We start from the raw sequence: 25844 nt of genomic DNA, 5'->3' as shown, positions 1-25844 counted from the left end.
ACTTTCAAAGCAGATATTTAGACATTTTGATTAATATGTGAATTACATTTTATTATGCCTATATCTGTCGCTCAGCATGTCAAAATTTATTTTCCAACTTAATGGATTGACTGTGGTGTTAAAAGCCTGTTATTTTAATCACATTTTTATTCAAGCCATGGATTTAAACATTTTTAACTCGATCGTTGATCATTATTATTGCTTTGATTTCTAAATGCATTTATGTCCAAATAGATAGATTCGTAAGTACTGTTAGATAGAAATAGATAGATTCGTACGCCTGTTTATGAAACTTTGACCCCCCCCCAAAAAAAAATGACAGCATGACACGATCGACTCTATTCCAAAGCTCGATCATGTTGCAAAGATTAAAATCAGTCAGATATTCAACAAATATATTTAAAAAAAATATTTATTTTATCCAAGAATAATATTAATATTTCAATGGGATGGGGGAGGGGTGGGGTCACCACGGCACCACGTACGCCCCCGCCCCCCCCCCCCCCCAACTACCAAAAAGTTAATTAACTTAGGGTCTACATAATATATTTCGATATGAATTTTGAACAAAACGCAATTGTGAGTTAGAATTTTCTGCAGAATACATTTTAAAAAACAAACCTCCCGCAAGCCTTTAACAGTCTAACACCTACAAATTGTAGAAAAAAAAATCAATGAATGGGTGCGGTACGAACATAACGCGGGAACCTCGAAACATGAACATATAACTGTGCGTGATGCAAGCAAAAACCAAAAACGTGTGCATTTGCAATTGTGCGCGTTCGTCGTACGTAAATCAATGAGAAAGGCCGAGCTAGCGAGTGATCTGAAGACTGAAAAGCGGAGACCGGAGTCTGGACAAAGATTGAGAATAATATATAAAAACTATTTGGAATTTCATAATTTTTATGTAAAATTTGCATAAAGGTAAGCCTGAATAAGAGAAGTAAGGTGTGGAAATCATCTTTATTGAGTTTGTTAGAATAATTTTATAAGTTGTAGTTAGAGGTATCAACTCTTAGATGAATAGCACGAATACGAACGGATGGGACTGTAGTAAATTTTCAGTCAACGTGATGATGAAATGAATCATTGATATTGAATGTTATTTAAAGTTACGGCTTAACTAAACTTTTCTGAAAGAAGTTCGGCAATGCCAGAAGTTCGACCTTATTCTGAAATAAGTCACCTCTCTTCTCGTGTGTGTGCGCTTGTATTTGTAATTGTAATGGGAGAGGAAAGGAGTCGCCGCCGCCGCTGATGAAAATTGAAATAAACGGCAGTGAATGGAGTGATGACTTAAACCAGGTCCAGATCCAGGATAATGTCAGAAGTTCTTTGATTGTTGCAAAAAAAGGTGGGCATTATCATAATATTGGGAACCACCGTTCACTTCGTACAGCAGCGCTAGCCTTATTTATAGCTGGCAGCTGTCTGTTTCGAGGAGTTTTTTTAACATTAAAAAAAAAAATTCTCCTTGTACACAGACGGCTCAGGCCCGCAAAGCGGGCCGGAGCCCAGAAGCTCACTGTGTATTTGCCCATACTCACGTGACTAGGGTAGATTGTGGTAAAAATATCTAGCAAAATAAATTGAGAAAACAGAAATTATGCACTTACCACGATTATATGGATGATGAAGGTCTATCGTGTGGCAGTATCCTGACATCGAGGCACAGACTGGAACCTCGAAAAAAACGAAAAGTTTGTCGCGGTAGCTATTCTTTCAGAATTCATAGCAAAATGGCCGATCGAGACCGGTACCGAGGGTGTAGGGCGCATGCGCGAATTTGACCAAGTCTATATGCGCTAGTGCTATAGCCTCGGTCTCGATCGGCTATTTTGTTTTGATTTTTGAAAGAAGGAGAGCTATCGTGACAGAACTTTTCGTTTTTTTGAGATTCCAGTCTGTGCCTCGATGTCAGGATACTGCCACACGATAGACCTTCATCCATATAATTGTGGTAAGTGCATAATTTCTGTTTTCACAATTTATTTTGCTAGATATTTTGACCACAATCTACCCTAGTCCCGTGAGTATGGGTAAATACACGGTGAGCTTCTGCCTCTGGGCTCCAGGTTAGTGATAGTGCAGCCGCCATAGTGCAAAATTCCCCAGACAGGGCTCATCGATTCTTCTCTTTATTTCAGAAAAATATATAAAAAGAATTGGACCAAAATAAAGATTATTATTTCGTTTTGGCCTGAAATGCTCCAAAACGGGGAAAAAACAGTGACTTACTTTGGCTGTCGGGCAACTCCCACTTCCCTGGTTTATCCGAACTTAATACATAAACATATGGCCATTGAGTCCCTGTACAGATCCTGTTAGAATTTCGGTCTCTGTAATCGGTGAGTGGAGCCAACGGAGTTCAGCGGAACAACCAATATCAGAGACCTGAGCTTTTGGTCTATGCTAGCCTTAAATAAATTAATGCAGTAACAGACTAGCGCACAGACACAGTGCCTAATCTTATTACATTAGTGCACAAATGTCATGAGTGCGGGATTCAATTCAATTCAATTTTATTCACATCTCTTTAAAAACATCAAAAGATCAAGTTTACAAATCAATACAAAATACAACATACATTATACATAACATAAAAGATATGGTAAAGTTGAAGGGAGGAGGATGTGGGGGATAAACAAAAGGCCATTGGCCTGTCAAGGTAAATCAAGGTACATACATTTTATTGGCATTTCTTGTGCAATATTTATTTATGTTGATGTTATATTCAAAGTATTCATTAAAATATTTTGGGAGCAATTGTTTAGAGTAAGAAAACATAAAAGATGCTAGTTGTAATTTATTTATATCATAAATATTCAGTATTTTCAATTTCTTAAATAAAGGTTGAGTATGTGCTAAATAATTGGCATTAGAAATAACCCTTATTGCACGTTTCTGTAATAAAAATAATTTCTGTAATGAATGAGATGAACAGCTGCCCCATACAATATTCGAAAACATGAGATGTGATGAAATCAAGCAATTGTATAATTTAATTAAAATTCTCAATGGTAAAATGTGTTTCAAACTATTAAAAACTCCTATGGATCTTGATATCTTTAAACGAGAATGAAACTCTTGGAGCAAGTTAGCTTTTGTGAAAGCAGAAAAATCAAAGAATAAGATCAACAAAAGTTTGAGTAAAATAGGACTAGCAATAGAAGAGTTATGAGCATTTGAATGTCGAGATCACTAATGCTATGGAGATCCTCCCATTGGCAATGCGACCAAGATCTATGATGTCACAGATGAACAACTCTCCCCTTTTGGACACTGAAAATATACCCCAAAACATCTCTTTTTGCTCATTCTAATCATATGACAAATGATTCATCAATGATATAATGTTGTGAAACCTCTGTACTTGTCCTCTCATAAAGAGAACACCTCACCTTGTGATAGACTCTATAAAAGTGAGAATATAAGTGAAATAAGCACTAAAGTAATGAGGGAGTTGTACGTGTGTGACATCACAGATCTTGGTCGCATTGCCAATGGGAGGATCTACATGGCATTAGTGATCTTGACATTAAAATGCTAATAACTTTCTTATTATTCATTCAATCTTCCTCAAACTTTCAACAATATGTTTCTAGGATTTTTCTCTTTGATATGGATTCAGCTGGTTTCAAGGGTTTCATTCTCCTTTAAAGCAATGTGATTTACATGTTCCTTCCAATTCAGGTTTTCGTCTATGATTACGCCAAGAAATTTAGTACTAGTTTCTCTCTTTATTAATACATCATTAAGTTTTATATTTATTTCACTATCTTGTATTCTGCAATTCCTACTTTTAAAGATCATGTAACATGTTTTATTTTGATTAATATAAAGTTTATTGACAGTAAACCAAGTTTGTATCTTTTCCAATTCTAAATTAGATAAATTGTTCAATGCCACCGGATCATTACCTGATAAAAATAAACTGGTATCATCAGCAAACAAAATTATTGATAAAATATTACTAACATATTGCAGATCATTGATATAAAGTAGAAATAAAAGTGGCCCGAGATTTGAGCCTTGCGGTACGCCTACTGTAACATTTTCATATTCAGAATTACAATTATCAATAGTCACATACTGTTTCCTGTTAGACAGATAGCTTTCAAACCATTTTAATGTACTTCCCCTTATTCCATAATATTTCAGTTTGTTGAGTAAAATTGAATAGTTAATACAGTCAAATGCCTTTGACAAATCTAAAAAGAGCCCTATAACAATATGTTTCATTTCAAAGGATTTGGCAAGTTTATCTGTTAAATCAATTAATACATAAGTAGTACTGTATCCTTTCCTAAAACCAAACTGTTTCGTACTTCATATATCATGTTTGTTGATAAAAGTTAATAATTTCTCATAAACTATTTTTTCAAATAATTTACTAAATATTGATAATAAAGATATAGGCTTGTAGTTACTCATTGTATTTTTACAACCATTCTTATATATTGGTATAACTTTTGCTATCTTTAATTCATTTGGAAATATGCCCTTTTCAATGGAAGAGTTAAATATATTGCACAAAGGAGATACAATTGCATGAATAGAGGATTTAACAATTTTAGCACATATTCCATCATGACCAGGAGACTTATTTACATCAAAATGCGAAACAATATTAATAATAGTAGATTCAGTAATAGGGTTGAAAAATAATGATTCACACACAGATCCCTTTAAATAAGAATCAAATGATGTTGATGCTGTGTCACCTATTATATGTATTTTTTGTCCAACTGTACTAAAGTAATCATTAAATAAGTTTGCAATACCAGGTATGTGATTTATCCTTCGTGGATTTACCTTCATATTCAATCTCATCAATATTATGCTTGCTTTTGCTTTTATTTAAAACTTCATTTATAACTTTCCAAGTTTTTTTTGCATTGTTCATAACATCATAAAAACTTATTGTCATAATGATTACGTTTTGTATCGCGTATTATATTATTCAATCTATTTATAAAATTAACGTAAGTAGTTTTGCGATAGATTGAGGGATTTTTAAGGTATTTTTTATATAATATATGTTTATGTCTACTCATTTTTTTAATATCTATTGTAATCCACAGTTTAATATTTGTATGTTTCTTTATTTTAATTCTTTTCTCTGTGAAACAATCATTATATAATTTAATGTATATTTCAATAAGACTTTCATACTTTTGATTTAGATCATCAATATGATCTAAAAAATTCCACTTAACAGACATCAATTTAAAACAAAAATTATCTATGTTGACATCACTGAAATCTCTTGTTGAATAATACATTTGAGGATAATTTGTATCTGGTTGAGATGAGATCATAAAAGGAGTGAGATGATCACTGACATCTGTTGTGATAATACCACTAATTTCTACCTTTTCTGGATTATTACCAAAAAAATTATCTAAGGTAGTTGCAGAATGTGAAGTAATACGTGTGGGATTAAATATTTGTGGTATATAACAAAACAATATAAAGTTATCAATGAAATCACTAACATACGATATAACATCCAGATCAACATTGAAGTCACCCATAATGATAGCTTCCTTCCTCTCACCCATAATAATATTTAGAGGTGCTTGTATATCATTAATAAAAGATTGCACACTATGGTGAGGTGGTCTATACATAACAAGAACTATAATATTTTTTTACTTAATTATATATTTCAACTGAAATTGTCTCAACAGCATCAGTAAATACTTCCAAGTCTGGTCTTCTTTTAAATTTTATTTTATTATGAATATACATGTATATTCCTACACCACCACCTCTTTTCCCATGTCTAGAATTACTGAAGAAAGAATAATGTGGAAGAGAAAAAATTGTATCATCATCGTCGCTCTTGAGCCAAGTTTCAGTGACCCCGATAATTGACATAGGTCTATATAACGCTTGAATACAATTAACAAAATTATCAAAATTGCGTTTAATACTGCGGCAGTTAAAATGAAATAAAGTAACAGTAGAACAATTATCAAAATGCTTTGTACATTCTTGAAATTCGCCAGGAGTGTAAATTTTGTAATCAGGAAGAAATTCTTCATTATTTATAGAAGCTAAAGATTCATATTGCCTTGAGTTTCTATTACAAAGAAAGCAATTATTACAAGAAGTAGAATTTTGCCTATTACATAAAAGACAAGTACATGACATAATACAACAATACTCTAGTAATTACAATGCAAAGAATTAAAGATTGGGGTCTAGCCACTTAGGCCAGGGGTGTGTTTGTATCAAGTTGGTTATTTATCACAAATTATAACGGTGATTTATCGCATCATCTGAGCTAAACCTTAGTTAAATTGAATTTGAACCTGACATTAATTTTCAGAATCCTAGCGAGAGATGGCTGAAAAAGATAGTCGTGAACAGAAAGATGCAGGAAGCAAGCGAGACGAGTCCCCATCTCCCCTCCAAATACCTGCTATTACAGGAGAAGAGAAGGATGTATCCACTGCTGCCCATAGCCACTTTGAGGCAGGAAACTATAATGGCTGTGTGGAACAGGTCCGTAAACTGGCCAACATGCGTCCCACGGATCCTAAGGTGCAGCATAACCTTGCAGTAGCACTCTTCTACCAGTCGGGTTGTAGGAAGGTGGATGAGTACAGACGTAGCCTGGGCAACGTTTGCAGCCAGGTTGGTCTACAAACAATAAGCTATTTCTGTTGAACATGCTAAATGATTATATGAGATGTAAAATAGTGATGTTGGCCTGGTTTTACATGATAGCAACTTACAATCAACTGACCTGAAAAAAAGAATCACATTCATTCACTCTCTGTTTTTGAAATTACTTTGAATTTACATTATAGAAGATGTTCGATCCCATGATTATTATTATTATCTTTTAGCTAGTTGCAAGTGTGATGTTTGATTGTTAAAAGCAACTGTATGAAATCTGTCTGCCCCCTTGTATCCCCTTGTCCTTGATACCTGTATCCATAACTTCTAAATGTCCAGACTCCAGCAGGCACCTGCTAACTCTTTGCCCGCCACAGACAAAATCAGTCCTGCGCCACATGAATTTCAAGGTGCAATTTTAAGAGGGAATTTGCAGACTTGAGTCAAAGTTGGCAGCCCCCTGTATGTGACTCTTGTCAAACAAAGCGGGCAAAGAGTTAACCTTGAACTGATTAAACAAACATTGAGTCACAGGGGTGGATCCAGGATTTTTCAAAAGGGGGGGGGGGGGCACATTTTCCTGAGGAAAAATTTTACAAGCAAAAAAAAAGGGGCTTTAACAAAAAAATGAAGGGTATTTCGTCCACTAAAAAATTTGACGAGCAAAATCTTCACTCTCGAAGAGGGGGGGGGCACACTTCTGTTTTAACGGCAGTTTTACATTACGAATTTTAATTGTGCCTCTCAAAAGGGGGGGGGGGGGTACAGGCCGGCTGTGCCCCCCCCCCCTGGATTCGCCTGTGTTGAGTCACATATATCAATACAAATGGCTTGGGAATCATCCCCAAATGGGAAACACTTGACCTTGGCACCATAGTACCTTTACAATTACATCTATCTTTTCTTTCCATGTCACACACAGGTTCATGTGGATCTTGAACAGATTGAATCCTTGGAGGATGCTGATCAGGCCATCTTCTTCTTCAACAATGCTGTGCTACTCCATCATCTCCGACAGCATCACCAAGCTATCCGTGTCTTGGAGAAACTCTTCCAGGTCATTGAGCCATTGGGTAAGCCTTCATGATACATGTATATTCTTCAATAATTGTTCGAAGTTCATAAAGCTAGACTTGCATTTAAATGCTGACTAGTTTGTACTAGCAAGAATTTTATTATTTTAGTGTAAATAGTTGCCATTCGTGGCTTGAATATAACCTATTTTTTGTATTGGTTTTCCTGCAGTTTCCATTGACATTGATACATTTCTCATAATACTTCTTTCCCATTCACTGATATCTAACAATTAGAAATAACACTGTGTTCTATATTTCACTGTTTTTAAAATCAAAGTCTTGGTTTCCATATTATTGTTGGTTGATTATATTTTTGTCAGATGAACAGGGGTTGACTTTAAAAGGGAGCCCTATGGCAGTTTGTTCCACAGAGCCTAACTGGGCTCCTTAACAATTGTTTGAATAGAAGCCCTTCTTGCTACTCAAATTTTGTAGTCTGTTATGATATAGCCTACCCCAGCCTTTACAGCTGATAGTTTATATATTGCATTCTTCAAAATTCAATGGGCAGGATTCACAAAAAGAGGTTTCTAGGAGGGTGAAAAACCATGGACATAGAAGCAGATTTTGTGTAAAGAATTGTGCTTATTTTTGCACGTACACTGAGAAAGATTCAATTGCAATTTTGTATGCATTTTGCAAAGGGTGCTACAAATGTAGAATCATGCTTTGATAAATTGTGATTATACGAGAAATATACATAGTCCATGATTTTGTCACCCCACCAAGTTTAAACCTGCTTTGTGAATTTGGGAAATTTATGGCTCTGTAAAAAAGCCTAGCTGGCTTCTTAGAAAAAAAAGGTAAAGGTGAGACTATGATTAAAAGAAAAATGATTGTACAAAAATGTAAAATATCTTTGTTATATAATGTTTTCTTGCTTTCATCATCTTTCCATATACTCTTTGCCTCTTTTATATGATATGTATTCTCTATTTCCCCGGTAATTCTGTTTTGAATAGAAGAGTGGTTGGCGGTGCGTATCTTGCTCCTTCTGATTGAGAGCTACCTTATTACTCATCAGCCTGACAAGGCCCTGGCAACCCTGGTCTACCTTGAGAAATTAATGCAGACTAGTGAGGCAAAGAAAGAGGCTGCAGAAAAGGTGATGGAGGTGATGGTAGTGATGATGATGATGGTGGTGGTGGTGATTAGGATAATAATGGTTGTAGTTATGAGGATGATGATGATGGTGGTGGTGATAAGGATGTCAGTGGTGGTGGTGGTGGTGGTGATGATGATGATGGTGATGATGATGATGGTGATGATGATGATGATGATGGTGACGATGATGATGATGACAATGATGATAATGAGGATGATGAATATGGTGGTGATGAGCATGAGGATGTTGGTGGTGATGCTAATGACGATGATGGTGGTGGTGGTGGTGATGGTGATGATGATGATGGTGATGATGATGTTGATGATGACAATGATGACAATGATGATGGTGATGATACTGAGGATGATGAATATGGTGGTGATGAGCAAGAGGATGTTGGTGATGATGATGATGATGGTGATGATGCTAATGATGATGATGATGATGGTGATAAGGATGGTGGTGGTGGTGGTGATGATGATGGTGAAAATGTGCCTGATGATCACAATGATGATGGCGATGATAATGAAGATGGTGAATATGGTGGTGATGAGCATGAGGATGATGATGGTGATGATGATGATGATGGTGGTGAAGGTGATGATTATGATGATGAGAAAGAATCAATACTTTCCCAATTGACAATGTGCTTAATGGAATGGATCTATTATTTGTGATAGAAATCATTTTAAGATCTGTTTTATATGTATCCAATAGAAAATTCCAGATGTATTTCTAAACATAATACAAATTTACTACAAGTAGAATTTTTTTGGTAAAGGTGCTAGTTTTTATAGTTCTGTCCTTAAAAAAATACATTATATTTTGTATCCAATAGAAAATTGAGGACCTATTGAAACTCTCAAAGACTGTTTCAGTAACATTTGATTGGGAAAATTGCTATTTGCCCTTCTTTTTATTTGTTTATTTTTTATAGTTTACTAACTTTGAATTATCTTTATACATTGTAGGGAAAAGACAGCAGCAAAGATGAGGAGCATAGACCTGTCGATACTGAGAAAGTAAAGGCCAAAATACATCAGGTAATAACATGTTGGATAATCTTTTCATTTAACAACATACAATGTACAGTCATTATAGCAACTTTGTATAAAGCTTTTGAGGAATCTTTCTATACTCTTGACTAGTACACCAGGGTACCAATGCATGAAGCTTGTCAGCACTGACAAGAAAGTGACAAGTTGTCATTATCTGATAGTCGCCATAGTAACAGTTAATGCAATTTAAGTAATCTTTAATTTTCTGTTTGATTATCTTTCTGTCTCATGGTATTATGGTATTATCGATAAGTGGCAGTGGCAGAACCAAGACCACTGACAAAAAGCGATTATTATGATTATCATTATTTATGTACTGCGCTTTTCCAAAATGGCCCAAAATGCTTACAACAAGGAAAAATGATACAATGAAATTTGCAAGATTTAGCAAATGAGAAAATAAAGTTCAAGTGATTTTTGGTTTAAACAATGTTTTTTTATTTTATTTGCATTTTGAAATTGCATATCTTTGTGCAATTGGCCTTTATTGGGGGACAAAATTGGATAGACCATTAGGATGAGATGAACAGGCATGGACAAAAGTGTTAGCAGACCGGGGGCCCATTTCATAAAACTTGTTATAACAACAAATTTGCAATAATGGTTTAAAGCTGCTGAAAATGGTCGATTTGATTGGCTGATACTAGACTTGTTATAGAAATGATGGATTTGTAGTACTATAACACGTCTTTATGAAATAGGTCCAAATGATTGTGTGCATGAAGCTATTGTTATGTCACAATGAAATCGCATTGGGTATTAGTTTCCACAGGCCTCTACAAAAAAGTGATGAAAATTTTTGCTAGCCCGATATAAAAAACTGCTTGCCCTATTTGTTTTATTTTTTATTGACGGCACTACTCTTATTTTTAAAGGTCATACAAAATAACAACAATTGAGAATCATGTACAGTATAAAAGAACACACATTTAAAAGTTTATTTTCAGCAACGTAGGCCTGAGTCATTACGTTTATTTTGATTTTTTTCGCTATTTATAAATGGGGCTTAATTTAAGGTTAAAAAAACCTTCACCAAAAGTTGCTAAAATTTCATATTTTGCATATTTAAATCCATGAAATGGTTATCTGCTTGCCATATTTCCTTAGAATTGTTTTGATTTAGTTGGAAACTATCAAGAAAATTAAGAATATTCACCTCTCTCTTGTCTTTTCTTCATCATTTTATGATGTTAAACTCGGTCAATATTTTTTTTTATTGTAGTCCCGCATGTAGACTTTCATGGGGTTTTTTCATGGTGTTGCAGCATTAATCGTTGATCGTATCGTTTGATCGTTTTACACTTGGTCAACATGAAAGTCTACATGTGGGACCACAATAATAAAAAATATTGACCCAGTGTAACATCATAAATCAGAGTAAAGAAAGAGAATCAAGAAAGAGCTGATTATTATTCATTTTTTCAGTAGTTTCCAACTATCAAAACATTTTCAAGGTAATATGGAAAATAGATGGCCATTTCATGGATTTTTGCAAAATGGGAAATTTTAGCCACTTTTAGTGTTTTTTTTTGCAAATTGCTCAAGTAGCGCATGCGCAGTCATCGCACACATAGAACGTAAGATGCGATGGCATGGTTTTTCGAATGAGGTACCTGGCGATAAATTATTGGTTATTGGCGCTGTTTTTATATCAGATTCCACTGTTTTTTTTTTACTGTTTTGACATAATCTGAGAGATAGTTGTGATTATCCAAATGATATTGAAATTTAGAGGGTCTACTGATATTTTATTTCCAAAACAACCACTTGCCCGATCGGGCAATTGACTTTGAGAAATGCTTGCCCGCACGTCATTTTCACTTGCCCCGGGCAAGCGGTTTTGTCGCGCCCTGGTTTCCAGGAGTTGTGGCAAAGGAGCAAGATTGCGTCAATTTATTGAATTTAAATGCGCTTGCACTATACGCTAGCGCATCTTTACAGAGATTTTTTAAAAAAAATGACAATACACAGACGCCATGCTCATTTACAGGATTGACATAAAATGGTTGAGCCAAAACATTTTTTTGCTTTATTAATTTTTGTTTAGCTTTGAGAGGGTATCTTATATTGAAAATATTTATATCTTGATACATAGAGTAGAATTTACTGAGCAAAATGCCGAAAATTTCATCAAAATCGGATAACAAATAATAAAGTTATTGAAGTTTAGAGTTTAGCAATATTTTGTGAAAACAGTCGTCATGAATATTCATTAGGTTGGCTGATGATGTCACATCCCCACTTTCAGTTTCTTATGTTATTATATAAAATCATAATTTTTTCATTATTTCATACTTGTGTGAATATGTCTCCCTTATAATGAAATAAGTTGCAGCAATAAATATCTAAGGCACTAAATCAGTTGTCAATCCAATTTTTCTAGTTCTTGGAGGAAAACATTTGAATAAACCTAATTTCATATAATAAAATACAAAAGAGCAAGTGGAGATGTGACATCACCAGCCCACCTAATGACTATTCATGACGACTGTTTTCACAAAATATTGCTAAACTTTAAAATTCAATAACGTTGTTATTTGTTATCCGATTTTGATGAAATTTTCGGCATTTTGCTCAGTGAATTCTACTCTATTTATTAAGCTATAAATACTTTCAGCCCGGACCATCCCTTTAATAATAATAATATTGTATGACCAATTTTGCGCGGGATGTGTAGAAAAATTGTTACTCGCTGAAGAACGGTGTTTCTACACATCCCATTCAAGGCAATCCAATATTCCCTAAATGTTACCTTTTCTTCTATATTTGTTTTTTCAGTTCAAAACAAAGTGCTATCTTCAACTGAAACATCTCAAGTTCTGTAAGAGGGAAATCAAGTCTGTCAAGACTGTCATGAACTCAAATGGAGCAGTAAGTCAAAACAGTTTGTCTTTTTTTATGTAGGAGTATTGTGCATGTATCCTATGTTACCAAAAAGTTGGCAGGCTGATTCAGATGATGTTTGTTCAGCCTTTGTGAGCGTTCCATAATTTCTGAAATAAATACCATCTCAATGAAATTTAGTGGTTATGAGTGTAATAATATTCTAGTGTTAGTACATCTGTATTATTGATTTAAAAATTTTACTCCTGGATCAGTGATCCATAAATATGTTCACATATAAAATCTTGATATGGAGGTTATTGTTAACTTATGTAAAGTATCTATTCACTCTAATTAAAAGAAAAACTCTTGTATGTTATTATATATTCACGAATATTTTAGCATTATGCGATTAATTTTGTAGGAAATATGAATTTATATTGTCATAAAGAACTGAACTTAAGTACAAAAATCGCAGCAAGTAAGTCCCATGATTGAAATACTGTCCTCAACGGCAATTCCTTAAAAATACTCAACATTGTGTGTTGCCTGATCCCCATTTTGCCCTATTTTAACTCTACTGCTCAAACCATTATAAATTAAGAGCAATACATCTTTACATGTGAAGTTTAAAACAGAAACAAATCAGTTCAGAAAGGTCCCCAATAGAGGGAATGAGGCATTCATACTTTATGGCATTGCTTAGATAGATATTCTTTCAAGCATTGTATAGCCATTTTCAACATAGGGCAATTCCATAAAATATGTATGTCCGACCCCCTCTATGGACCTTCATGAAATTTTCTGTCTCATATTTCTTGTTCATTTGACAGTCTGTAATGTTCTCAAATGACCATGACTTGGTCAGTTTATAAAGTGAAGTAAGACTTGAGAAAAATGGGGGTCGGACATACAAAAAGGTTTATCATTTTTTGGAATTGCCCTATAGTGAAATTCAGAAGAGAAAAGAGGTAGGCTGTTTATGTGCATCACTGTATCGCGTTCTGATTCCGTCCAGCAGCAGTCCCCCATCACGCTCTTCCTGAAGGCTAACTTTGAGTTTGAGCGGCAGAACAACCGCAAGGCCATCAAGCTCCTGAACAGCTCTCCCGAGGGTCTGGACTATAACCAGATGGGCCAGTGCATCCCTGTCATGTACTACAACAACCTCGTCGCGATCCACTATGCCATGCTTAAGTACCACCTGGGTGCCCACTACGCCAGGAGAGCCCTGCAGGAGAATGCCTCGGCCATCAAGGAGCTACCGAAGAAGTCTGGTAAGGATACACAGGTCTTCTCTTCTTTACTGTTATTGTTCGTCTTTATCCCAGGATTCACTTTTTTAAAATTGTTTTGATTACTTTTTATATGTCATATTTTTTGGGATTTTTTCCCCGAATATTTGAGCATGTCTCGTGTTAATAAATGAGTAATGGCATGTTGATTGATGATGTCTTGTAAAGCCAATGTTTAATGTAGTATAATGAAATGATTCTTCGAATTCATCGTCTGAGAATTGCATTGAAATATATCATTTTCAATCTTTGATTTTGTATAAGAATGTTCATCTACAGAGGATTTCATGAACACATATAGTGAAAAGTCAAATAGTCATGTAATTCAGAGGACTTTATTTAGCCCTGTAGCAAAAGATGCAATCATTTATTCAATGTAGTGTAAGTGTAAAGTAATAGCCAAACATTGATCAAATGTAAATATCCAGCTCCTTGTATTATTACATCCTCAGATTACATGGGAAGTATGTTATTTACCTCATAAGTCAAGTTTTCCTTAGCTTAACAATTTCTGTGGTTTTCAGAGACTTTACTTGAGTTACTTGTAGCTTTTTCTCTTGTCTTTTAATTTTTGTCAGGTCGTACAATCCAGACTCTTGGTATGAATCACCATCATGAACTCCTCTACAACACGGGCATCGTTCTTCTACATGCAGGGCGCCCTCTGGCAGCCTTTGACTGTCTGGTGGAAGCCGTCCAGGTCTTCCCTACCAACCCAAGGCTCTGGTTACGACTGGCCGAGTGCTGCATCGCTGCCAACAAGACGGCGGTAGGAATATGCTTTGTCAAACAAACATAACTTTATCAAAATTGGATGTGAAATAAAGAAGTTATGACATTTTAAACTTTCTGCTTAATATTACACAAAAAGTTGTATGCACATCCTGGTCGGTATGCAAATGAGGGAACTGATAATGTCACCCACTCACTATTTTGTTTTTCATCTTGTGAAATAAGAAATCTCTTTGATTTGTCCTTTGTATGAAATAAGGTTTTATCTCTCCTTAAATATGAGGGATTGCCATTTTTTCAACCTATTGTGATTTAATCAAGATGTTTCCTAACTGTCAAATCTGCAAAACTTGAAATATTGTAATAATACAAACTTGGAATATTGTAATAATACAATAATACACTAATAATACAATAATACAAAAGAAATAGTAAGTGAATGGCATTATCAACTCTCTTATTTAGATATCACTGTGATGTACATATAACGTTTTTTTTTTTTGGGGGGGGGGGGGAATGAGCGAAGCTTTAACTATTCATAATTTTCTTATTTGACACCTGATGAATTTTCACTATTATGCTGGTTTAATTTATTCTCTTTTGATTAATATCTTCTTTTTTTTTTTTGGGGGGGGGGGTTTGGACTTGACCTTCAATGAATTGTAACTAAGTACTTAATTGAATAAAGGAGTACCCTGCGTAAGACCTTGTTTGTCAATTAGTTCAAGTTGGAAGTTTCTGAGAAAGATATCAAATCTTCCTGAATCATTAATTACTGGTGTTCTGTTATTTTCTGTAAGCAGGGAGAAGGAGAGACTAAGGGTGGCAGCAAGCAGGGTATTATCCACAGTACCGTGGGAACGGGATCGCATCGCAAGTTCATCCTCTCTCCGGGGGGTCTGGACACCAACTATGGGTAAGTGGAAGAACCGTTCTAAGCAGGGCCCTATAACAAAGGTTTGCAATCAATCCATACCTGCCAACCATTCCGATTTTGGCGGAATTATACTGATTTTTATACCTCCATTCCGAATTCCGGATTTTAAAACCAAAATTCAGATTTTTGGGTTAATCAATATAGTGTTGAAATTATTGAAACGGCTGTATGATGCGACTAACGCATGCACGGCTCATATCAAGATGGGACTAACGCATAAACGACTGGAGCGCACGGCTACGCAAATGCGCTAGTTTTGCACAGAGAGCGACTTTAAACGGCGCGCAAATACTGCTAAGTGCGCAGTTCCATTGCAAATGCATGTGAAAATAACGAGCGTACACACTACGGCCGCACTTAGCGTCGACTTCCGGAAAAAAATGGCGGCTGACATCGGCTCGCGAAAGTGCCAGTTTTTAGTGAGGACATGTTTTCATAATCCACGAACATCGGAAAAACCGTGAAAAATAAACTTTTTTAGACCCCTTGTTTCCTAACTACGATGTTAAGAATTACCGGTGGTGATATTTTTGACGCGAAATATGGTGATTTAGGTAAGAAAATTTCACCTTTTATTTGAGGTTTTGCCCATGTGATTTAGTGAATGTGCAGTGTATGTCTAGTGTGTTTGGTGATTTCAGTGGTATATTGCTGAGCTTCTGCGCTGCCTGCATGCTGCAGCTGCCGAACGGCTGCACACCATACCCCCGCGCACCGACGCTACTCTAAGTTAGATCTATCCCAACGCAATTTTAACATTGATCTGTACTTTATTTTTTGAATAGTTGTCAAATTTTTGAGGAAGAAAGGAGATTATCAAATTTCGATCTCAAGTTGAGCCTTTGGAGCCGAACGCCCAATCTACTTGCTTCGCTTGCCTAAGCTCCCGGCGCCCGCCGAATTGCTGCGCCTCAGCCTCCCCGTCTTAGCTCACCGGCGCACCACAAGTGCGCAGTGCGGGTCGGGCGCATGCAGCCGGTTAGTTTCGGCTCCGTTTTTGTCATGCTGAAAATCTGCTCTCTTATACCAACAAGCACTTATCCAATTTAGGTTTTGTCCTCAGTCCCCTGTGCGGTGAAATAACATGAATATGATTGTCAATTTTTGGCTTATCTTCTCTTGATATAGGCTGGATAAATGTTTGATTTTTTGGCACGTCACGTCAGTTTTTCATACAGTAAGTTAGGCCCAACTTAGATCTAAATTCATCATAAAAATAGGCCTATGCCTTGGCCCATAACTCAATTGAATTATTGAAATTAATTTTTTCTAATTAAAAAGAGAATCTGTGGAGATGAAGATCTGCATCAATCTCACTTTCCACCAATAGAGGGCTCTCAAAAATATATTCAAAATTAAAGTTTTTGAGAGCTCTGGTGAACAAGAAAAATTCATAGATTTAAATGAAAACAAATCACACCTGCATGAAACTGGGTGTTTTTTGTCACAAAAGTAATATTTAAAATTTTAAAGACCTTCTTTTAATTGACAAATGATATTAAATTACATAAAGGTAGATTGTGAGGGTATATTTGCTTTAAAAAGTGTAGGGAAATGCGCTACTCTTACATGCTGAAAATGCAAAGAGCCCCTACCGTTAAAACGGGCCGGACACCCACTCGGTGACCTCGTAGTATTGATACTGATTTTTTATTATCAAAAGTTGGCACGTATGTCAATCCCAAACTGACAATTAACTACGTGCAGTATCATGTTTAAATTTGGCAGTTGATTGTAAATACTTAGGTTACGTGGCACGGGTTGACTTGTTGCTTTACATCAGAGCTTAAAGAAAACATGCATTTCATTTTTAATATAGTAAGCAACCATAGGAATGTCATCTATAAATATATTTTGAAATACTTGCAACTATAAACAGTAATGAAATAGGAAATACTTTTTCTTGCAGCAGAAAGTCGGGGCAGTGATTTGCTTGAAATTCATGGAAAATATTTATTCAAGATATTTTTAAATAATATTTTTTGTGAAATCATCATTCTATCGTAAACAAATTTGATTGTGATAGGGCAATACATGCATAGCTATTAGATTGACTTTGCTTTTCTAAAATTCAGCACACTTAAAAAAAAAATCATACATATGAATATGAACAATACAGCAGACATGGATATTAGTTCATAAAATTTACATATTTTCTGCTGTAAAATGGTGAGGAACATCAGAAACGTAAGCTCAGAAACCTTGAGTGCTACTAGATAAGTTCGTTTTTGATCTCTTTTCTATTTCATCCCACCGTCCAGGTCTGATATCCAGCCAGCAGCCATGCCTGTAGCTTCCCTAGAGTTTGCTTCTCTGTGCCTGAGTAACGCCCTTTCCCTTCTGCCAGAGAAACCGGGAAGTCTACCGACCACGCCTGTCTCGTCACAGAACAGTGTCGGTAGTGAGGCATCTGACACCGCAAGGTAATGAAAGATTTGACTGATATTGTATTGTTCAGGGGCCATTAGTTAATAAGGCTAGTTCTACCCATTAATGATTGGGGGTTAAAGCTAAATGAAAGTAGTTGCAGTATAACACTGATTTCGTGAGAAAGTCTGTAAAACCAAGGTTAAGTATTACTATATCATCATGGATCTAGATCTGGTACAGTTACATAAACTGAACTTTGTGAAATCATAAAATCTAAGCTGAAAAACGATCACACTGAAGATTGCCAACACAGATAGGTACACGTGGGAGAGTGTATATTATCATTGCTGGAATAAAGACCAGAAGGAAGTGCCCGAATCTGCGCTTATTTTGCTTATTTCTCAGCAATTACACAATTCCTTCCAGAATCCTTGGGCACATATTTTTTATTCATACAAACAGACACTTGGGTGGTCATTATATTGGATTCTGTAAAAAGTCATTTTGAGATCGTTACCACAACTGGCATTTATCTTTAATATAATAGGTACAGCTGTGCTCAGAAGTTAGTGAACCCCTTCACAAAATGCACTCCTCCATGCTGAATGTTGAATGTAGACAACAACACTACAATGTTTGGCGAGCAAAACCTCAGAAATACTTCTTCTTAGATATCAGAAATAGAACCAACTATGCTGTATTCCTTCATATCCCATTTAATTCAAATGATAAACCCAACATCTATGCTTTTATCTTGTCTGCAGTAAGCAGACCGGCCCTGCCTCCGTCCCGGCCCCGCCCGGCCCGTCTCTTAAACCCACCGAGGTTTCCAGTCTACGCTGTTCGGTGATGGCTGCCACTGCCTACGTCAGTCTGTCGCTTGGTGATGATGTCACGGCACTGGAGAATGCCAGGACATTGATGGCTCAACCCAAGATCTCTGGCTCACAACAGTAAGTCACAATACAACTATGCCAATACACCTTTTTGTTCATTGCTTGGTAGATTCCTGGTGGGTGTTTCATAAAGCTGTTCGTAAAGTTACGAAAGACCTTACGCACGACTGGAACATGATCTTAGGTCATAAATCAATTATATAGGGATATATCACTTGGCATAAGAAAGGATCACCAGTCGTGCGTAAAGTCATGCGTACCTTACGAACAACTTAATGAAACACCCACCTGATCCATATGTATGCTGCTAAGGCTCTACCAAAGACGTAAAATACTAATTTAAACAAATGAACATTGGTGGAGAATTTGTTGAGGTCATAAAAGCTAATTGTTTGTTAATTTGTTAGATTCCTTGCTTGACTGTATGCTTCTGAGGCTCTGCTGAAGACTTTAAATCCCAACTTATGAAAGTGAATGGTAATTTTAGAGTATGTTGTCGAGGTCATAATACCTTATTGTCTCTTATTTTGATAGATTCCTGGCCCTTATGTATGCTGCTGAGGCTCTGCTGAAGACTTTAAGTTCTAACTTCAAAGAGCGAACGATATTTGTAAGGATTGCTTTTGGAGTTCATAATACCATATTGTCTCTTATTTTGATAGATTCCTGGCCCGTATGTATGCTGCCGAGGCTCTGCTGAAGCATGATCAGATAGGAGAGGCAATCCAATTGTTGAACCCTGAGAGTGTATGTGATGTATCTGTTCTGATCACACCCACCCCAGACTTTGGTAAGAACAGTGGTATTAATTAAAGGAACACCCTTCTGTAGTCTTATTGCTTATCGAAGTCATTATGATGTATTAAGCGCTATTAAAAAAAAAAAAAGATATTTATTTTTATTGTTATTATTAAACAATAATGCGTGGTAGTCAAATCGCTAGATACTGTGTCTGAGGGGCCAGGGTTGATATTCTGAAAACTATTTCTATTAAAAAAAAAATCTTATCGTGATAGTTATTAATCAAGTTCACCCTTGGTTTAATGTCTGGCACTTTTGATTTGCTTGTGGTCCAAGGGTGCAAGCTTTGGTGCTTCAACCAATCCCAAGTAACCCTTCAAAATCTTTTACAACAGTTACATGTACATGCAGAGAAGATAAAAGATGAAGAATGTCAGATCTCTTTGACTCTTGCAATTTTGATCTTAGCTTGGTCAGTATTTTCTATATTCCCCTCAAGCCCATTCAATATAATTCACCCAATTCTGATTTTATTGCTGCCCTATTTTCTCGCAGGGGAGAACAAGGATCGAGACCGGAACGAGAAGAGCAATAACCACGAAGGTGGAAGTGGTGGAGGAGGAGGGGGTAATAACAACGCAGGAGACCCTAACGAGGGGGCGGAACCTCGTAAGGTCATCCATCAGTACTACCCAGCGTCTATCCAGGTTGCCAGGGCTCACATGTTCTTTAACCTGGCTACCACACATGTGCTCAGGAGCGAGTGGGACAAGACACGGAGGTGTCTTCAACAGGTGAGTTGGGAGGAAGTTGGAGAGATGATGGATGGATGAATAATGTGTGGATGGATGGATGGTTGGCTGGATGGGTTGGCTGGTCGATGGGTGGTTGGATGGATGTATGGATGGATGTATGGATGGATGGGTGGATGGATGGGATGATTAGCTGGAGAAATAAATGGACTGATAAATGAATGGATGAGTGGATGGATAGATGGAAAAAGAAATGGATTGATAAATTAATGGATGGATGGATGGATAGATAGATAGATGGATGAATGAATGAATGGATTGATAAATGAATCGATGAAATAATGGATGGATGGATGGACAGAAGGATGTCTACTTTCTACTTACATATGCTGTCAGCAACTGGAAATTGAATGTGATTTATTTAGTCCTCCTGAAGTCTTTATGAAACTCCCCAGATAAAAAAAATATTACTTACCTCTTTTAAGTCAAACTTCTAATATAGTCTAAATGTTTTGGTCCCAAGAGATTCAACTTGACCCGATTCACCCGCACTTGTGTCTTGAATAATAATAAGTGGAGATATTTGCTATGTAAGTACGTCCTGTGATTTGATTGACAGGGTTGTAGCATGGTACCAGTCCCTGACATTCCCAAGCAAGCCCTCTATACTGCTATCTACCTGGAGTTACATACTGGTAAGTCTCATTGTTTCTTTTGATGAAAATGGTAGGACACCGTGCATGCCCAAAATCACAATAATGTGAAGCTAGCTTTATATTGAAGAGTTTCATTGTGTCTAATTTGTCTAATGCCAATTCGTCCAATTGCCAACTCTTCTTCTATCATTTGATCTACCGTCAGTTCGTCCACTCACCACATGGTCTACTTTCATTTAGTCTAGTGCCTTTCCGTTTAATAACCATTGGTCCAATAGCAATTTAGTCCAATATACCGTTTGGTCTAATTGGACTAATTGTGCAAAATGAATGGAAATGAAATGGATATTAGACCAACCGGTTATGAGATGAAATGGTCATAGACGAAATGGTGATTAGACGAAGTGATGATTGGACCAAATGGTTATTGGACCAAATGGTTGTTAGACGAAATGTTGATGGACGAAGTGGCATTAGACTAAATGAAGGTAGACCATGTGGTGAGTGGACGAGTTGGCAGTAGGCGAATTGGCAGTTTACCTCTTCACAGCACTTAGTTGAAAGATGAGTGTGGAACTTAATTCTGATGTTGATTAGATTGGAAATCATTTTATGATCTAATGATATTATTATTATTATTATTATTATTATTTATTCGGCAATTCACACAAAATATAACAATGTAAATATGAGTACACAAACAATTATAAATGCAAAATCTTACTGGCGGTCCTCTGAATGCATCAGTTGGCTGCCGGGGAAGAGGAAAGCAAACTTAATCACTGTAACCGTAATGGTCCCTCTTCCCGACCAACTGGTGCACATAGAAGACCTGTAAGATATAGCATGAAGGTAAATAAAATGTAAAATGTAAAACATTTCATAAACTAAACAACTAACAAAAACAAAGTACAAGGAGAACATGAAACTAATATGTATGATGACACTAGGTCATGACACGATACTGAGCTTAAACATGAGGAATTAATTCTGGCTTAAAAACTATTGCATAAAATGTAAATGATATAATGATATAACTTAGCATTAATGAGATAATCCAACTACCTTTACTCCAGCATCAATACATTGGCCATTCACAATCACGTGTAGTGTATGTGAATGTGTTATGTCCACAGTGTTGTGTATTTTCGCAACGTACATACACAAGCTTGTTTGGACAAATTCTTGTGTGGAAACTCATCTTGTTGGTGTTCAATTCAAATGATTTCACCGTTCAGTAAAATACAAAGAATTAATGTAAGGAACTGCATAGATCCTGACTTCATTAACAACTTTCATGAAAATGCATGAAAATAATTCCCTGTAAATCTTTAGTTTAGTTGGTGCTTAACCAATTATTATCCAACGGGAATTCCCCTAGCTATAAAGTACCCGTTGATGCAGCAAATATTGATTTGATGAGAAAGTTGAAACCAGATCTTCTTTAGGATCTTGGGGGGGGGGGGGATGTTTCACAAAAAGTTAAGTTTGACTTATAGTCGCACTTAAATTTCCAGTTGCGTGCCGAACAAAAGGCATCACCGCATCGGACAAATCATGCCACGAGGACGTGCGTTACTCTGTATTACAGGTAATCAATAAGATTGCATGTTAGATTATCATGTGCGTGTCAGCACTAAGCATGACTTGTAGTCACTCTTAAGTCTTGTGAACCCCCCCCCCATCCCCAGGTTCATTTACTTAAGCCTAACTCTGTGAAATCGTAAAATCTTATCTGAAAAATGACCACACTGAAGATCACTAATACAGATAAACACTTGTGGGACTGTGTATTATTATTGCTTGGAAAAAGACCCAGCAGCTGGCGGGAATGCCATGCTCATTTTGACCATTTCTCAGCATTCACATTACACCATTTCTCATTTTTTACTTGAACCATTTGGCATATACATTTTTGCACATGCATACAGACATGCGAGAATACATTTTAGAGGAATCTGTTTTTACTCGTTTCATTTTAAGATCATAACCACAACTGGTAGTCATGTTTAAATCTTCCTTTTATCCCTTTACTAGGAAACTACTCTATGGCACTTCAGATGGTCAAGAAGCAGCAGATGATCCCGTACATCAAGATCACACCTGTTCCTTTCATTGAACCGATCAATAAACCTCCACCAGCTTCCAGCAGCACCCCATCAAGCTTCCCCGCCCCCATAGGGCCACCCACTACCTCCCGGCCCTCGGGGTTCGGTCTCCCCACCCCGATAGGTGGGGGCAAACCCAGTGCCAACACTTGGAGATGAACTGGCCATTTTTCTCCCATCGTCAAGGGCTCTACAATAGTTGCCCTGTAATAATTATTCTATTAACAATTTCTATTTTCTTTATCGTCTACATTCTATCTGCAGTTGACGCTTCTATTTTTGTGTTTTCAATTTATTGCAAATTATATATACCTCTGTGACTTGCTTGCATCTTAAGCTTATATATTATCTGGAAATTAATCTGGAAATATATTACCATGAATTATTGTTGATTTCTGCTGCTAAAGCCCCGTGTTCTTATACAGTGTTTAGAAACCTCTGATAAAAGCTGTAACAAAACAAAGTCAGTTTAGTACTACCGCACCTGGCGTTCATTTAGTGCTGTGATCAAGATTCTTAACCTTAAAGCAACAATTATTCCACATTTTGGGGGTTAGGCTAATTCACTTTTCATCCTCATTTATCCAAAAGAAAGACACATTCAGGAACAGAGTGAAAAAATAGACTCTTCTACCTGATATCCTCAAGACTTAAGCAAGAATGAATTGGATTCTGTACAAACTCGTTGTGATATTGTTACCACAAATGGCATTTATCTTTTAAGTAATAGTAAAAATTATAATAGTGGTTACTTGTTACAAATGACTGCACAGGTCCACTTTTCAGTGCTCATGGTGCTACAAGAAAGCTTATGTACCCACAAGCAATGATTGAAGAAGAATAGAAATAGGAATAGAAATTTATGCACCATGATTGGGTACTAAATGAAGTCCTGACCATAAGTATACAGACAAAAGTTTCAATTAATGAAAGCCATTTCAAACTTTTAGTTTCACAAGGGTGCCAGTTTACAGGTCAAAGCCTTAATTCAGGATCTTGTTAATTCTATTTTCAATCATTTCACGTGGCTTATTCTCGGTAATTATTAAGTATCTCTGATTGATTCCCATAGGAATTTTTAGTACAAATATGTGGCATTATTCTATTTGCACCCCTGTCACTATAAATACATCTTGTAGTGCAAAACTTGATTTTGCAATAGAACTAACTTTATATCTTTAGGGGAAAATGTGAGTATAAATATATATATATGCTAATTACATCTGATGAAAAATGATTTTTCCCTTCCATTGTAGTATGGGAAAAATTTTACTACTTTTTGAAATGGCATAATGCGTGTGCAACTGCATTATACATTTACAAATAAAATACTGTCCAAAGTAAATTAATTACTTCTGTCTTTGTTCTTTGTAACAAAAAAGTACATAACATAGATATTACTATGTAGTTTAGGGCTTTTTGGAACCACTGGCGATATCATGAGTTTGTCATGAAAATTGTGGTTTGGGATGTAAGCTCTGGACTTCAGGGCCCCGTCTTACAAAGAGTTGCGATTGATCCAATCAACCACAACTATGGAAAGCCAGCAACGTCAACATCTGAAATGTATGTTTGTTCAAAATATTTTCTATGATGTATTCATTCGTCCAAGGTTTTCTTGAAAATTCCAGTGTACCTTTTTTTTTGTTTACAAAGGACATTTTTCAAATTTCTTGTAGAAAATATTATGACAATCCTGGATTTCCATAGAATTGCGATAGATCAATCGTAACTGTTTTGTAAGACGGGGCCCTGGTCGCCATTATCAGGATATTGGTAATGAAGTGTGTGTAGTGGGCTTTACTTCTCTGAAGTTTTCTCTGAAGTGTCATTCACCATGCATGTGCACTGATCAGTTATGTAACATTAGTACAGTTGAGCTGGGCCAGAAGGATAAGACAGGAATTTATCGAAGTTGCAACTATAAAGAAAATCGAGTATCTGAATATAAAAACGGCCCAAGTCCAATTTTTGGCGAAATTGAGTTAAATATGGGAAATTTTTTCTTATACCTTTTTTAGAGATGCCTTAAATTAAGGAGGAAAATCTGGTACGAGTGTAAGAGCCCAATATCATAGCGCCCTCTCTCATTACTTCTACTACTCACTATAGAAGTCTACCAACTATATGAATGTAAGAATGACCCAAGTCCACATGATTCTAAAAACGACCCAAGTCCACCAGACAAAAGGCCCCGCCCACAAGTAACGTGAATATTAATGTTCATTAAAAATGTACTCTGAAATTTGTTTTATGATGTTCTCTGATGTCTTTTGGCCAAATTATACTTGAGTTGCCCAAATGAAAAAAAAAAAAAAAAAAAAAAAATCATTTTTTTTTCGAGTTTCTTGAAATGACCTCCTATGGAGGTCATTTCATGATAGACCTGCCTGAGGAAATATGGGTGAGGGAGAGATTTTCACATATTCATTAAATTTTATTTATAATTATCTAAAAAGCCTGCCAAAAGCTAGGTAAAGGGTCAATATGAATTATTCTAGAGTAACATCTCCCAATCTCTAACCCAGTGTCAATCCTCACATCTCTCAACCATGGCTCTGGGTTAGGGAATGGGAGACTTAGCTTTGGGATAGAGAGCTTCCATGCATCAACGTCCAATCTGGACTAAGACAAAAGCTGCAGCCTTCACTTGGTTTTATGC

At 36.2% G+C, this 25844-nt stretch overlaps 1 protein-coding gene across 4 annotated transcripts; it reads left to right on the top strand.

The window, feature by feature from the left end:
• Positions 1–778: 778 nt before the first annotated feature.
• Positions 779–24531, top strand: LOC129254119 (CCR4-NOT transcription complex subunit 10-like). 4 transcript variants are annotated; one of them, XM_064094991.1, is made up of 15 exons: positions 779–927; positions 6341–6648; positions 7556–7706; positions 8672–8814; positions 9786–9857; positions 12651–12743; positions 13717–13972; positions 14569–14759; positions 15526–15638; positions 17921–18082; positions 18794–18982; positions 19588–19715; positions 20222–20460; positions 21038–21113; positions 23112–24531. In XM_064094991.1, the coding sequence occupies exons 2-15, from the start codon at positions 6355–6357 to the stop codon at positions 23339–23341; spliced, it is 2337 nt and encodes a 778-aa protein (XP_063951061.1). In that variant the 5' UTR covers positions 779–927; positions 6341–6354; the 3' UTR covers positions 23342–24531. The 4 variants fall into 4 exon arrangements, with proteins under 4 accessions (XP_063951061.1, XP_063951059.1, XP_063951063.1 ...); XM_064094989.1 differs by having other exon boundaries at positions 794–927; positions 13714–13972; XM_064094993.1 differs by having other exon boundaries at positions 802–1357.
• The last annotated feature ends 1313 nt before the right edge of the window (positions 24532–25844 follow it).

This window comes from Lytechinus pictus, chromosome 2, assembly GCF_037042905.1.
Source record: "Lytechinus pictus isolate F3 Inbred chromosome 2, Lp3.0, whole genome shotgun sequence".
NCBI classification, from domain to species: Eukaryota; Metazoa; Echinodermata; class Echinoidea; order Temnopleuroida; family Toxopneustidae; genus Lytechinus; species Lytechinus pictus.
Note: the sequence above shows the minus strand (reverse complement) of the source record. Positions and strands in the feature narration are given on the sequence as shown.